The following is a 16,211-nucleotide window of genomic DNA, read 5'->3' on the forward strand; positions in this document are numbered from 1 at the left end:
CTCCAAATTACAAGCATTCAACAGAAGCAATCAGATGCTTTAATTGGGATTTGTTTACGCATAGACCAATTCTAACCATTTACATGAATTGACCATATGGTTTAAAAACAAAAAAGCGAAGACAGATCTTCTCCTGCTCTTACCATAAATCCCTTAAAGGTCCGATAAAAGGGGTCCAAGAGGAGGCTGGCCACTGAGCAGACCTGGGCAGTGCGATCCCAGCCATCAGAGCAGTGCACTAGGACAGTGGCACCTTCATCTTTCACTGCCTATGACAGGTGAGATGGCACACACAAATAAAAACATACCATATAAACCTCCTGAACATTTCACAGCAAAACATTTTGACTGCTGCTTTAAATAAAATGCTGGATTACATGATACCAATATGGAGAGTAGGCCAAACAATGAACTATGAAGCAGGTGGAGCCTAGAGGACAGATGGGGAACCTGTGATCCTTCAGGTGGTACTGGACTACAACTGCCATCATCCCTGACTGTGGGCCATGCTGGCTGGTGCTGATGTGAGTTGGGAGTTCAGCAACATCTGGAGGGCACCACATTCCCATTCCTGGCCTACAGAACACATGACCCCCTCCGACACCCCCCATTTAAGTAGGTGGCCCTCCATTTGTTTTTAATAGCCTGGATATGAAAAAACAAACCTATGATTTCCCCTCTATGGTTCTTGCCATCAAGGACTTTAACGATCTGTTAGTTTTTTCTGCTGCCCCAACACTGAACAACTTCCTAACCAAGCTGAATAGTGGAACTGCCTCCTCTTGAGCACACTCCATGTAAAAGTGCCAACTCCATGTAAAAGTCATGGAACTATGACAGGTTTAACACAGAAGACCTACTTTTCCTAGTGTTCATTCAAGATCTGCCTCGCCCAAGCACAGCCCAAGCAATAAAGCTTTCACTCCTGCTCTCCCATTTCTCTGATGACGTATATCTTTGGAAATTCAGAGGTGGGCCTTACCTTAGCAAGAAAGACACCAGCATCCATTACAGCTTTAATGTGCCGTAACCAGCCAGAGTTCTCTAAGCCAGTAAGGAAATCACTCATTGAAGGAGATTTCGTTTCACACACTAAAGGAACAAAAGCGGAAGGTATGATAAACATACAACTGTCTCTATCATTATGGAAGTTTCTTCCAAGCATTGAGAAATTGTTTGTGTGAAGGCCACTCAGAAATTGCTACCCAATATAAATTCCTCCTTCATGTAGTCAGAAACTAGGGAGTCTTTCAGCCATGCACCTTGCAAAAGGCTGATTTAAAAGGCATGTTAACTGAGAAGCAAAAATTGTGTTTTTAATAATCTCTTGGGAGCCACTCACAAGTGGCTGGGGCAACCCAGTCAGCTGGGTGGTATATAAATAAAATAATAATTACTATTATTAATATTATCAGGTTATGTGCTTCACTTAAAAAAATATATATTTTGCAGATTCCTAAACTTCATTCAAGCATGGATTCCAGGGCAGTGTGCATAAAAATTCTAAATATCAATACAATATTAAAACAATAAAAATGAGATGGGAATAAAATCTGAGGAATATTTATCCAAAACGAAGTGGCAAAAGGAGTACACACCATTCGTCCCTTCTGTGGGAGGGTATGCCAAATCCAGGGCAAAACCACCAAGAAGGCCCTGTTCTTTGCAGATGCATAATGCATCTCTTCAAGAGATGGAACTCATGGATATGAAAACCTTAATGCTTGGGCAGGCTGGAATGGAAAGAGGCACTCCATCACTGCTATGTAGCAAAGGTGAAAAGCCTTTGGGGTATCCAGTCACCTCACAAGGTACCCTCCAAAGTGGAAACACAAACTTGTGTGCAACAAAGTGACATGAGGTACCATTCTGATTCAGCTGGCAGCTTGTGAGAAGTGACAGAAAGCCAACTTATTCACCCTGCAGGATCAGATTTCCCTTGGTGATATCATGACTGGGGAGAATCCTGCCTCCAAACAGCTTGGCCAGGAATGATTCGACCCTCCTCCTCCATATAAAGAAGTTGGTCACTTCTGATTTCACAAGGAGGACTCTGAAGCTCAAATAGTTCAAACCCTCTAGTCTCAATGTGCTTTAAAATTAAAATGCAGGTGTTTATCCCCCACCAGCTTTCATCTCTCTAAATGTTGCTTTTTAGAGCAAGCTGTAACACCAGCAAGCCACTTCAGCAAGCCGGGAGAGCTGCCAGGTTATTTACTCTCCTAATCTCTTGCCTGTCCCACACCTGCAGAGTACACAGGCTCCTGTGTCTACAATAATTGCCTGTCTTACAGCAAGGTAGCTCAACAGGTGATCATCGCAAGTGGCCAGCCAAAATAAAAAAACCAAACACACCTTCCAGTAGCTTCTGCAGGCTGCTCCTCATAACATGGATGTTTTCGATACCAATGAATTTAAAACGAATGTTGTCGTAGTTATCAACATTCTCATAACCCTTTCCAGCAGCTCGGTTGGCCATGGCATTCAGCTGGAAAAATTGGGTAGCAAAAAATGATTATGCACAGCCCTTTCTGATACATACACACCCACTGGCCCTCTTTAGCATTATTTGAAAAAGTAACTTAAAAAGTGGAATTCTTCATATATACAGTGTGGTGTCTCACAAAAATTTCTAAGACAGAAACTAGAACATTATCAGAACTGCAAGGCTACAATCCTACCATAATGTTCTCCTCTTTCCCCTAGGGATGCTAAGTATTAAATGATGCATCATTGTCAGTATTTTTTGCCACATGCTGCAAGTAGCTGCCAGTTAAGAGGAGATAAATCTGCCTTCCCTGACCTGGTGCCTTCCATATGCTTTGGACCATAACTCCCATTGTGCAGGCTAGGGTTAATGGGAGTTTCTGCCCAAAACATCTGGAGAGCATCAAGTTGCAGAAGGCTGATTTAAAAGGCATACTAACTGAGTAGCAAATATGAAGTGACTGGCAGATCCTTTTGTGCATGTGTGAGAGGCATCAGTAGTGTCAAGAGCTGGTAACGCTTTTTCTGCTGACGGCCACATTCCCTTGTGGATAATCTGTTGTGGGAGGTACATGCAGTGGTGGGCTGGGAAGAACAAAATGTGAGCAGGTCACACTCTTCTCTATCTTTTTGCCAACCTCTTTCCTCCCCTTTCCCTCCTTCTTACCACCTGCAAGAAGTTAGCCCAAGGTCCACATGAAGCAGTCCAAGGACTATGTAAGGCCCACCCATGAAACTAGAAAAAGGATGTCATGATTCCCCTCCCTAGCAGAATCCCTTTATGGCCACACTGTGTTTAGGCAATGTCAAAGTCAGAGTTGTTGACCACACAAGTGCTCACAAATCCCATGAAGTGATACCTTTGGCCTTGTGTCTACAACATACATGAAGGGACTTCCTGGATTGGCTTCCCTAAGTGCTTGCAGCAGCTGTTCATCCTCTGGGCAACGAGCATTTAACCCAGACAAGGGCTGACTACAACGGCATATTGCAGCCTGAAAGACACAAGAGTATGTCACGTGTAGCAGGTAAGAAGTTCTCCAGCACAGAATTGTGCAGTAAGGCACCTGCTTTTCTCCACCCACCACTTGCAGATAGAAGCAGCAGTGTATTAAGCAATTGCCTTGGTCTACCAATATGCATAAATATTATGAGAGAAACTTTTATGAGAGTATACAGAAGTGACACAATTGTAGGGAGGGAAACCAATTTATCTTTTAACAGCTGTTTGAAGTTTATCTGGCCTGCCAATGCTTAGGAGGGTTAGGAGAAACAGCTTTAATTCCAAGAATACCTCCTTTTGGATGAGACAGTGCCTTTTGTGAAATGAGATCATCACCCTCATATCCATTTACTTTTGATCATCATTCTTCTCCCAAACCAGTGACAATGCTGAGTAACCAGAATACTGGCATGAAAACGCATATACCACCAACCAAGGGAAGTTCCCCCCAAATGCAGTAACAAGGTAATTCTGTCCATACTTGAACCTAGGGCACTGCAAGGACAGCAAAGTTAAAAGCTAAATGCTCAGCATTTTATTCCACAATGAGAACCAGTGCCATTTAAATCAGGCCAACAATGAATAAAAGAGGGTTCTCTGTTGCAAGCTATTTCCTGTTTCAAAAAGCTGAGATTAGCAGAGTTGAAATATAATTAGCTGAACATTGCCCAACATAACCAGATCTGTAGTTTTCAAGAAGAAAAATGCTCTTCTGAATTGATCTGAATGAAGTGTTGCCACCAAGTTCTGTGCAAAATGGAACTGGGTAAGAGAGTTTCAGGTGAGACCAAGAGAAGAAGCTTACTGCTGTCCATGGGGTTTCCCATAAAGAGATTCTGGCAAGGCCCCCACTGAGTCACCACAAGGCCAGAGCCAAGGCATCTGTGTGCACTGAAGACTTCACCAACACTTGCAGGCTGAGGTGCATATAGCCAGGAGCTGGTTCTCCCCATCATTCCTGCATTGTCTCCCTAGGACAATGTGGGGTGTGTGTGGAAAAGGAGACACCAAAAAATTGCTGTACATGCCTCAGCCAGCCAAGAGCTAATAGTCACCAGGAGCCAGTAGTTGCTGAACCATCTAACATTACTCATTTCACCTCCACATCCCCTCCACAAATTGTGGATGAAACCCAGCTGGAAAATCAGAATTCCGGGCTCCTGATTTTAAGAGTCCAGTTTAAAACTGTAATAATATTTAATTTTAAGAAACTGCTTTTCCTCATCTCTTCTCTAAATGAAATTCTGAAAAAGAACATCTAGCCAATTTAGGATGGGCCCCCCAAAACTGGGCAAAATAATTTTGGCCATGCTATGTCGTAAAGCGACAAATCATGGCCAAAATTATTTTGCCCAGCCACTTCTGTAAAATGTTGCCAAGAAGTCATATGGTATGATAGGGGAAGAGAAAAGACATGAGCAATATTTACATGTGTTTAAAATGTAAAGCTAAAATAGTTTCAAGGTAGCAATTTCAGTACAAGAAGACAAGACTGCCCTCTGCATCAATAAGCATTGCCCAAGGCTTGATCTATCCTAGCGGTGGGGAACCTGTGGCATGTTGTTGGACTTCATCTCCAAATATTGATACTGATCAAGGAAGATGGGACCTGTTGTCCAGTAATGTCTGGAGAGCCATTGGTTCCCCACCCCTAGTCTACACATACAGCACAATCAGGTTGAGTCCTGAGGAAGACGACGGGATTGACTATGGAGGAAGACCAAAACCCCATGAAAAGCAAAGCATGCATTACTAACATTATTCTCTTTGTAGAAGTAGGAAAGTGCTGGTATCCGACCCCGGCTTCGAAACTTTGAGCTCCCCAGCACCGTTGCCCTAGTAGCTGCTTTAGGCACCACTAGATCTGGAGAGTATGTGCTGCAAACCTAAGATACAAAAAGAAATGAAATGGAGAGAGGACTGGAATCTTAAATTATTAACTCGTTGAGGCATTTATTACAGGTTTGCAATTAGCAGCTGCTGGCTCTAACAACTCTACATTGATATTAAAGCTAAGCCAGCTGCAAATGTGTTAAGGTGTTTAGCAGTATTTGTTCAGAATCAGCAGGAGTAAGATACTATTGCTACAAGCAAGCACCAAACACTCGTTCTAAATTGCTCTGACTGACAGAATGCACAACATTACTGTTCATTATGATCTAGAAGAGTGTCTTCAACAAGTGATCTTTCTGCAAGTGTCCTGGACATGTAAGGTCAGTTTGATTAACAAGTCAGACCTTTTCAGTTGTAGTTTCACTGTTGTACAATTCCCCAGGGAAAGCTCACCAAACCCAACAGTAACTGTTTTCAGGAGATGTGTTACAGGACCCTTTTATGTGTGGTTTGTTTCAACAGTCTTTTATAGAATGCAAGGCTAGAGAGAAGAGCAGGTTTTCTCCCTGACCTTGTACTGTTTCTCATAGATTATTATCTCCTTAATACACCTTATTGCAATGTAGCAATACAAAAGCTTGTATCCCAAAACAAGTGATGCATAATTAGTTCAGTTTTATCATTCCTTAACATATCCAACCTTATTTTATAAAATTATGGGCCTTTTCCAAATGGCTTTCCAGCCTTCCAGAGCCCCATCCATGGGATGTCCAAATCACTTAAGACATACTTAACCAAGGGAAAATAGAAGGGGTTTTAGGGTTGGTTTTCTTTTTTGAGATTCTTTGTCTGCTGCCCCCAGAAATCAAAGGTTCCACCTCTGTACTTTCAGCATTCAGCTTCATTCTATTAGCTCACATCCATTCCATCACTGCCTCCAAGCACTGGTCTAACACCTCACCCGCCTCTCCTGATTCAAAGGGAACAAAGAGCTAAAGCTTGGTGTCATCTGCATATTGATGATGTGTCACTCCAAATCTCATGACAACAGCTCCCAGAAAATTCAAATAGATGTTAAATAACAACAACAACAATTTTATTATTTATACCACGCCCATCTGGCTAGGTTTCCCCAGCCATTCTGGGCGGCTCCCAACAGAGGACTAAAAACAGAATAAAACTTCAAACATTAAAAACTTCCCTAAACAGGGCTGCCTTCAGATATATTCTAAAAGTCAGATAGTTGTTTATTTCCTTGACATCTGATGGGAGGGCGTTCCACAGGACGCACACCACTACCGAGAAGACCCTCTGCCTGGTTCTCTGTAACCTCACTTCTCGCAGTGAGGGAACCGCCAGAAGGGTCTCAGCGCTGGACCTCAGTGTATGAGATGAACAATGGGGATGGAGATGCTCCTTCAGTTATACTGGGCCAAGGCCATTTAGCGCTTTAAAGGTCAGCACCAACACTTTGAATTGTGTTCGGAAACGTACTGGGAGCCAATGTAGGTCTTTCAGGACTGGTGTTATATGGTCTCGGCAGCCACTCCCAGTCACCAGAGCATGGGGGAAAAGATGGAATCCTGCAGGATACCAGAGGACAACTTCCATGGTGCTGAACAGTAGCCTACTTTCTGGAAATGGACCTGGAGGTAGGAGCAGAGTTACTGAAATACAGTGCCCCAAACCCTTACCTCCCTGAGCTGCCTCAAAAAGATACTATGGTCAACAGTATCAAAAACTGCTCAAGGAGTAGGGGCAGGGGCACAGTCTCCACATCTCTCTCCTGATAATTGTTATCAACTAGGATGACAAAAGCTGTTTCAGTGCCACGACCAGGTCTGAAGCTGGAAGGGATTGGATCCAAGCAATCAGCTTCCTTTGAGCATGCCTGAAGTTGGACTGCCAACACCTTCTCAAACACTTTGCCCAGAAAAAGGCATATTTGCCATTGGAAAATAGTTGGTATTCTTCTGCTTATTTATATCCTGCCTTTAAGGATATTCATCTTTTGAAGCAGCTCACAAGTAAAATAAAAAATACATGAATAAAATTAAAATGAAAAATGTAATGAGCCATTGGAATGAAACACTGCATTAAGCTGCTGTCTGAACAGGAATTACCTCATAGTCTTTGTTAAAATCGGTTATTTCCCAATAGTCATTTGGAATCCCCATGCGCTGGTAGTCTACTTTGACATCTATCAGCTTCCAGCCCATCTCCCGGTTCTCTTTGGGCATTTTGGGATTGTAAGAGAATGCATAAAGCTCTTCCGGTTTCACTAGAGCGCAAAAACAATTTTGAAAGAGGAAAAAGTTAAGTGATTGTGTAAGCCAGAATCCTTCATAAATCACAGGTACACATACATACACACACACACACACACACACACAAGTGGAATCAGGAGTAGGGATGGATTACTCTGCAAATGTGCTCTGCTTGGTTACTTGTTTTTCCAGTTTTAGGCTCAGCGTGCTTTATTTATGCTTTTTTAAAATAGATAAATAAATGTGCCATTTTAAAACGGCATACGCTTTTCTTTTCAAGTCAGCACAAAATCTGTACTCATTTTTTTGGCAATTCCCCTAATATAATTCTTTTCTATGGGGTCTGGGTGGGGACAGTTCATTCACTATTATACATATTTTTGCACACACGTTCCTCTAACATATGCTTTTTTTATATACACATTTTTGGTGGGAAAACTGCATTACAAAAAACTGCATCTCAATTCAGAGAAGTGTGAATTTAAAAGGATACAGTGGTGCCCCGCAAGACGAATGCCTCGCAAGACGGAAAACCCGCTAGACGAAAGGGTTTTCCGTTTTGGAGGTGCTTCGCAAAACGAATTTGCTATGGGCTTGCTTCGCAAGACGAAAATGTCTTGCGATTCCTGGGGTTTTTTCCCCCTCCCCCCCCTTTTCCCAAGCCCCTAAGCCGCTTAACAGCTGTTAGCTAAGCCGCTTGACAGCTGATGGCTAAGCCGCCTAACAGCTGATCTAAGCCGCTTATCAGCTGATCTAAGCCGCTAATAGCCTTTTAGCAGCTAATCCGCTAATCCCTTAAGCCTTTAATAGCAGCTAATAGCCGCTAAACCGCTAATAGCACTAATCCGCTAATGGGCTTGCTTCGCAAGACGAAAAAAACCGCAAGACGAAGAGACTGGCGGAACGGATTCTTTTCGTCTTGCGAGGCACCACTGTAACTGTGTTTCGGTTTAGAAGGTGTGAATTAGGTAAAATAGAATCACAGAACTGGAAGGGACCCTGAGGATCATCTAGTCTAATCCCCTGCAATGCAGGAATATGCAGCTGTCCCATATGGGAATCAAACCTGCAACCCAGGTATAATCAGCACCACACTCTAACCAACTGAGCTATCCAGCTGATGTTTGAGCTGTAGCAGTAAAACAGAACAAATTTCTCCTCTATCCTCATTGAAAGGTTTCCTTTGTGTTCAGTTTTGTTCCAATTTCAGATTTTGTTTTAACAGCCTCCCCCAGCCCTGGGAAAAAAAGCCCTTAAATAACTAATTCACACGACATTTACCAATGTTACCTCCTATTCATCTACATATACATATGATTGTCCATTCCACTGTTAAAAGAAAGAACAAACTTTCATGAAGCTTCTGCAACAGGTTGAATGGGAGGTACATGGATTTTAGGTGCCAAGAAAGAATATTTCTATTTGCCCAGGCCTTTAGGCTCCTTCTCAAAACAAAACAAAACCACTGATACTTTTATTGTTTACTGTTGTTATAAAGAATTTTGGTGCTCTGTGAGGTTATAAGTTTATAAGTTTTTATTGTGAAAGACCCATGGATATATTTTAGAATACCACTATTATTATTATTAATTACCATCACCATCACCATCCAATTTTCCCCCAGTCTGGGAACTGAGGTGGCTTATAGATGAAAATACAAAAACACAGATAAAATAGAAAAGGCTAAACCCTAAATTCTACACTTAAGCAGGAATAACCAGCTGCACAAAAAGAAGATGGGGGACATCTGGATTGTACACAGATAGGATCTAGGGATCTTCGTAGACTACAAATTTAAAATGATACAACAGTGTGATGCAGCAGCAAAAAAATTAACACTATTCTATGCTGCATCAACAGAAGTCTCTTGTTCAGCTCAAGAGCAGTGACAGTACCACTCAAGTCGTCAAGTCAAGTCCCCAATGACCGCAATAAAGTATCAAAAAATAGTGCCACTCTATTCTGCCTTGGTCAGACCACATCTGGAATACTGTGACCAGTTCAGGGTGCCACTATTTAAGAAGGATGACAAGCTGAATGTGAGCAGAGGAGGCACCCAAGATGATCAAGGGCCTGGAAACCAAATCTTATAAGGAACGGTTGAGGAAGCTGGGTATGTTTAGCATGTAGAAGAGGTGATGGAGAGGAGATATGATAGCCACTGTCAACTGTCTAAAAGGCTGTCACATGGAAAATGAAGCAAGCTTGTTTTATCCTGCTCCAGAGGCTAGGATGTGAATACTGGACTCAAGTTATAAGAAAGAGATTTCAGCTAAACAATAGGAATAACTTTCTGATGGTAAGAGCTAGTCAACAGTGGAATGGACTCCCTTGGAAGGCTGTGCACTCTCCTTCATAGAAGGTTTTTAAGCAGAGGTTGGATCTTTCATGCATGCTTTGGCTGTGATTCCTGCATTGAGGGAGTTGCACTAGATGACCCTTAGGTTCCCTTCCAAATCTACAATTCTATGATTCTATGGATGTGCAATAACCCCAAAAGATGCCTTTGTACATACCGTATTTTGCGCCCCATAGGACGCACCGGCCCATAGGACGCACCTAGTTTTTTTTGGGGGGGGGGGGAATAAAGAAAAAAAAATTATTTCCCCCCCAGGCTGGAAGAACCAGGTCGGGGAACAGCGGGAAGGCACGCTCCGCCTCCCCACTGTCCCCCGAGCTTGTGGGACTGGCGATGGGGAGAAGTGCGCTGAGCCCGGGACTGCAGGCAGCTCTGCGCAGCCATCGGGAGCCGGGTGGGACTTCGCGGCCCGCTCCTGATGGCCGCGCAGAGCTGCGCTGAGCCCGGGACTGCAGGCAGCTCTGCGCAGCCATGGGGAGCAGGTCTCCCGAGGGTTGCGCAGAGCTTCCTGAAGCCTGGTGAGCGAGAGGGGTCGGTGTGCACCAACCCCTCTCGCTCTCCAGGCTTCAGCGAAAGCCTGCTTTCGCCCCATAGGACGCACACACATTTCCCCTTCATTTTTGGAGGGGGAAAAATGCGTCCTATAGGGCGAAAAATACGGTATATGACCAAAACCTGTAGGTAGCCACATTGGTCCTTTGGAGATGAAGTCAAACATAAAAGCATTTATAGTACTTTTATCATCAGAGGTTAAGAAAGCTTTGCAGACCCTTCTGGTGAGGCAGGCATTTGACATTATCAAGATTTCTGCTCCCTCTTACATAGTACAAGGTCGGGGGCGGTGGGAATACCTTGCTCTTTTCTCTGGGAAGAGGCTTGTTTTGGTTTTGTGCTTGCATTCAACAAGTAAAGAGCCAAAACAAATCCAAGGTTTCAGCCCACAGGGATCAGATTCTCAGCCTAACTCCAATCTTAGTGTAGAATGTGAAAGCATGTAACCTTGCTGATTAGGACCAACCAAAGAAGTCTCCAAAAAAGAAAAGAAGGAAAAGGGGAATAAGCAAACTTTTGCTGGATGTTAAAGAGGAAAAAAAGAACCAGGGAGAACACATCCAGCTTGTGGGCTTCCCAAAGGCATCTGCTTGGCCACTATGACACAGGATGCTGGACTAGAAAACCATTGGCTTGATCCAACATGTTATTCTTATGTTTTTGGGAAGCAATATGCAGAATTAATTAGATTAGGCTCATGTTGCACCAAAGACTAATGAAACAGGCAGCAATGGCTGCTCTCCCTTGGAAATCAGAAAAACAAGCTGTCATTCTGTGGTGTTTCTAGCACTAATTGGAACACCTGGGTTTTGCTGCTTGTGTGTAGGTGCAAAGTTGATCATGTGGGTGCCTGAAACTATCTAGTTAATGCAAAATGCAGCAGCTTGGCTGTTCACTGTGCAAACATATCACCATCTTATTGCACCACTGCTTTAAAAAATTGAACGCAAGTGGAGGAAAGATCAAAATGAATGCAATGAAACACTGGTAAGGGCTCATTATTGAGCCTACCTAGTGGCAGTGAAGGCAGAAAAGAAGGCATACTTTGCTGACTCCATTGCATTCTTATTATGTCATCTGGCAGAGCTTTTCCGGGTTGTATGGGGCCTTTTATAGGCTGGCCCAAAGGAGGTGATAGAACCAACAGTAGCTCACTATGACTTGTTTGCAAAGCATTTTGAGGATAAAATTGCTTGCATCCACCAAGACCTTGACTCTGCTGTTATAGCAAATGGCTCTCATGGGGTGTCTAGAGCACAGCCTAGTCCTGTTGTGTTGGATGAGTTTCGGTTGGTAAGGCTTGAGGATGTGGACAAGGTGCTAGGATCAATCAGGGCAACCACTTGTGCTCTACACCTTTGCCCCTCTTGGCTGATAAAAACCAGCAGGGAGGGAACAGCTGGCTGGACCAGAGAGGCGATGAATGCATCCTTACGAGAAGGGGTGGTCCTTGCCTGTTTGAAGGAGGCAGTGGTAAAACCACTCCTTAAGAAACCTTTCCTGGATTCAGAAAACCTAACTAACTACCGTCCAGTTGCTAATTTCCCTTTTCTGAGCAAGGTTCTGGAATAAGTGATTGCAGACCAGATTCAAGCACTTTTGGAAGAAATTGATTTTCTGAATCCATTTCAATCAGGGTTTAAGCCCAGTTTTGGCACAGAAACTGCTTTGGTTACCCTGTATGATGACGTCTGTCGAGAGCGAGACAAGGGAAACATGTCCTTGTTAATTCTTCTCGACCTCTCAATACCATCAACCATAGTATCCTTCTGGAGCGACTGTCTGAACTAGGAGTGGGTGGCACCGCTTTGTGGTGGTCCAGTCCTACTTGGATGGTCATTCCCGGAGAGTGTTGCTTGGGGAATACTTTTCAGCCCCGTGGAATCTTCAATGTAGGGTTCCACAGGGCTCAATCACATCCCCCATGTTGTTAAACTTCTACATGAAACCGCTGGATGGGGTTATCTGGAGGTTTGGAGTACGCTGTCAGAAGTAGGCAGATGACACTCAGCTCTATTTCTCCTTTACAACTGCAGGTGATGCAGTGGAAGTGCTGGACCAGTGTCTTGCCTTGGTAATGGACTGGATGAGATCCAACAAACTGAGACTCAATCCAGATAAGATTGAGGCACTGTTAGAGGGTGGTTCCCTAGACCAGATGGGTGGGAGGTCGCCTGCTCTTGATGGGGTTACACTGCCTGTGAAGGAGCAGGTTCATAGCTTAGGGATACTACTGGATCCTTTGCTGTTGCTCAAGGCTCAGGTGGTCTCAATGGACCGGAGTACCATCAGTGGTCCAGCTATGCCCCTATCTGGACAGGGATAGCCAAACTACTGTTGTCTATGCTCTGGTAACCTCAAGGTTAGATCACTGCAAGGCATTATATGTAGGACTGCCTCTAAAGAGTTTGGAAACTTCAACTAGTGCAGAATTCAGTAGCCAGGTTACTCACTGGAGCAAGACAGTTTGAGCATATTACACCGATACTGGTCTGACTGCACCAGCTATCAATTAGTTTACGGGTCCAATTCAAAGTGCTGGTTTTGACCTATTAAGCCTTAAACGGCTCAGGACCGCAATACCACAAGGCCTGCCTCATTCCATATGAACCTACCCAGATAATCTTCTGAAGCCCTTTGTGTGCCTCCTCGAGGTCTGGAGGGTGGCAACACGAAAACGGGCCTTCTCTGCCGTGGCTCCCTGTCTGTGTAATGCTCTCCTCAGGGAAGTTCACCTGGCGCCTTCATTATACACCTTTAGGCACCAGGCAAAAACATTTCTTTTTAACCAGGCCTTTGGTTGATTTGACTGACATCCTATGCCCTTTTAAAATGTGTTTTTTTGGGGGTGGCTTATTGGGTTGTTGTTATTTTGATTACACATTTTGTGGTTTATATTTGGATTTTGTTCTGCGAACCACCCTGAGACTTCTAGGAAAAGGCGGTATATAAATTCAGTAAATAAATGGCTGCCCATTAACTACTGAGCCAAGTTCCAAGGGGCTGGTACTGTTACACAAAACTTTATACAGCTTGGGAGTTGATTCCTAAAACAGGATCTCATCTCTTATATCCCTTATATCCTATGCAGGAAAAGGCATTCTGCAGATACCATCTCAGCAGGTCTGCTCCATATAATGTAGGAAGTGGGACTTTAATGTGGCAGCATCTACCCTTTGGAACTCCCATCCATTACTTATCAGACAGATGCTGTCTCCATTGGTCCCTACTAAAGACCTTCCTTTTCAGTTATTACTGTTAAATTACAATGAGATGCTTCACAGGAAGCAAGTCATAAAGAAACTGAAATAAATAAATATGTTTGCTTATCATCTGAACCTGATGACCTCATCTGCCTAGAACTGTTACAGCAAAATGATGCTCTTGGGTTTGCTGGGAAAACATGGTAGCTCTCTGAAACATCATTGTCAAACTCAGTGACAGCTTTGAAATTCAAACAGATCAACAATAACTCACTCCCTGCCTTTTCACTCCCTGCCTTTCCAGGCCTCCTTTCTTTCCGTTGCAAAATGCAAATCCAATCGATAACTTATCCTGTTGACTCTCAAGTAAGCAGATTCTCCAGAGACAGATTGGTCTCTGCCAGCATCTGATAAAATAGCCAGTTTGCCAAACAGGTAATCTTCAACCGTCAGTCACCCACTAGTGAATAATGAGTAATTATTTGTGCTCTGCTGAGGAAAGACAGTGTGGGATTCTGTGGAGGTACTGAACCACAACAAAACTATGGGTATTCAAGCACAAAAGAAATAAAGACCACGATGCCCAAAATTAGAGAGAAAATGGAAGCTGCTGGCAGGACTCTCTAGTGCAGCCCACCCCCCAATCTGGTACTCTCCACATGATTTCGATTCCCATCAATTCCCATCAGCCCTGTTCTAGATGGAACTGATGGGAGATGTAGTCTAAGTCACCTGGAGGACACTAGGTTGAGGAATGCTGCACGTGAAAGGTATTCTAATCTCAACAGTGTCAAATACTGACCCAAGGAGCTTCATCAGGCCTATGCAGGGTCCCCAATACAGCCTGTAGGATTTCTTCCAGATCCCACACAAATTGCTCTGTCTTCGAAGGTGAGGAAGCCAGCCCATTATTACATGCAATAAGGTATTAAGTGCAGATAATTTTTTTCTGTTATCATATAGGTCCTATAAACGCTGAAACAGTATCTATTTTTTCCAGTTTTAGTGATGAGAGTAGGGTTGCCATATGTCCTCTTTTCCCAGGACACATCCTCCTTTCCATGGGTATGTAAAACGAGTGTCATTATAGCAATCCATAGTTAAAAGTAGAAGTCAGCAAATGTGTTCTCTTTTTTGCTCTTAAAAATATGATTCTAAAATGAAACTGATAATGTAATTGATCACCACACAATCCAGGCACCTTTCCCTCTCAACAATAATTACTTTTGAGGGTTGCTTTGTGGCTTATTATGGATTTCATGTGTTTCATTTTCATGTGTGTTTATGCTCTTAAATTCATTGTAAGTCACTTGGAAAGCTTCTTTGTGCGACAAGCAACTAACAAATTTAATTACCACCCACCAAAATCAAATCATTGCAGAAATCTTTTAAGCAGAATACAAATACTCTTGAGTAGCAATCAGGAACCTGCAGCCCTCCAGATGCTGCATGGCTACAGTTCCTATCATTCTTGACCGGCAGGGACTGATGGGAGTTAAAGTCCAAAACTTCTGGAGGGCCCCAGGTTCCTACTTTAGAGGGCCAAAAGATTTTTTAAAAAACTTTATTTATGTTTTAATTATTACCAACATCCTGAGAGGAGAAAATGCAAAGTATTTCCACTCTTTTAACAGAGATGGAAACAGCTTGAGCTATTGATGCTTTCATTTCTTCCTGTCTGGTTTAACAAGAGCTCAAAGTTCAATAACCAAAGCTCATCATCAACAAGCACTTGCATTGCCAGGGTATGAAATATAGGAATCAGACCATTGGTGTATCCACTCAGTACTGTCTGCCTTGGCTGGCAGTGGAAATCCAGATAAACAGGTGTCATTTTTTGCATACCTGGAGATGCCAGAGATTGAACCTGGAATCTCTGTCATGCAATGCAAGTATTGTATCACTAAGCTAAGTTCCTTCCTCCATACGGAAGCAAACTGCACTTTCCAAGTACCTGGTTGAGAAAGTTTCAGCAGGGAAGTGTAGACTTCATGACAGTCCCGCTCATGACCAATAATAAAGTGAGCAACACGGAATTCTTGCAGTGAATAAGCAGTGGACAGCCAGATGCGGTCAGAGGCAGTTTCTCCACAGTAGCAATATGGTGGTGGAGAATCTGTAAAAAAAAAAAAAAAGAGGAAGAAAGCTTACAGGGTCAATACTGACTGCAGCTTAAAAAAGCCATTCTGACTGAATTCTAACTGAAACTAGAGACTATTTACATTTTAGAAAAACCAAATAGTCAGTATTTATGACTGAGAACTACAACTTGTCATGAAAGATGTAATTTGACTTCTAGAAAGTTAAATCTCTCAGTTAGGCCATCATACACCACAGGAACACTATTGTTTACTAAGATGATTAATTTCATAAGCATGAATTAAATCTCAGCTGGTACAGATACTTTGAATCAGGCTCATAAACAGCTGCTTTCCTGGGGCAAGTGTCTCCAGGCAGGGGTGCTTTATAGGAGTAGATTCTCTTTTACTTTGAAGGCACACATGGGA

General features: G+C 43.2%; 1 protein-coding gene across 1 annotated transcript in view; it reads right to left on the reverse strand.

Moving 5' to 3' along the window:
• MTMR8 (myotubularin related protein 8) overlaps positions 1-16,207 on the reverse strand; it is a gene marked incomplete at its 5' end in the record, with an annotated part of 28,819 nt that extends 12,612 nt beyond the window's left edge. Inside the window, 9 exon segments of the mRNA XM_083424410.1 lie at positions 144-269; positions 983-1,092; positions 2,356-2,488; positions 3,348-3,482; positions 5,248-5,376; positions 7,447-7,604; positions 15,659-15,742; positions 15,745-15,820; positions 16,193-16,207. Of these exon segments, the coding sequence (XP_083280536.1) occupies positions 144-269; positions 983-1,092; positions 2,356-2,488; positions 3,348-3,482; positions 5,248-5,376; positions 7,447-7,604; positions 15,659-15,742; positions 15,745-15,820; positions 16,193-16,207 (966 nt within the window).
• Positions 16,208-16,211: the final 4 nt, after the last annotated feature.

Source organism: Podarcis tiliguerta (genome assembly GCF_965153285.1).
Source record: "Podarcis tiliguerta genome assembly, chromosome: Z".
NCBI lineage: Eukaryota > Metazoa > Chordata > Lepidosauria > Squamata > Lacertidae > Podarcis > Podarcis tiliguerta.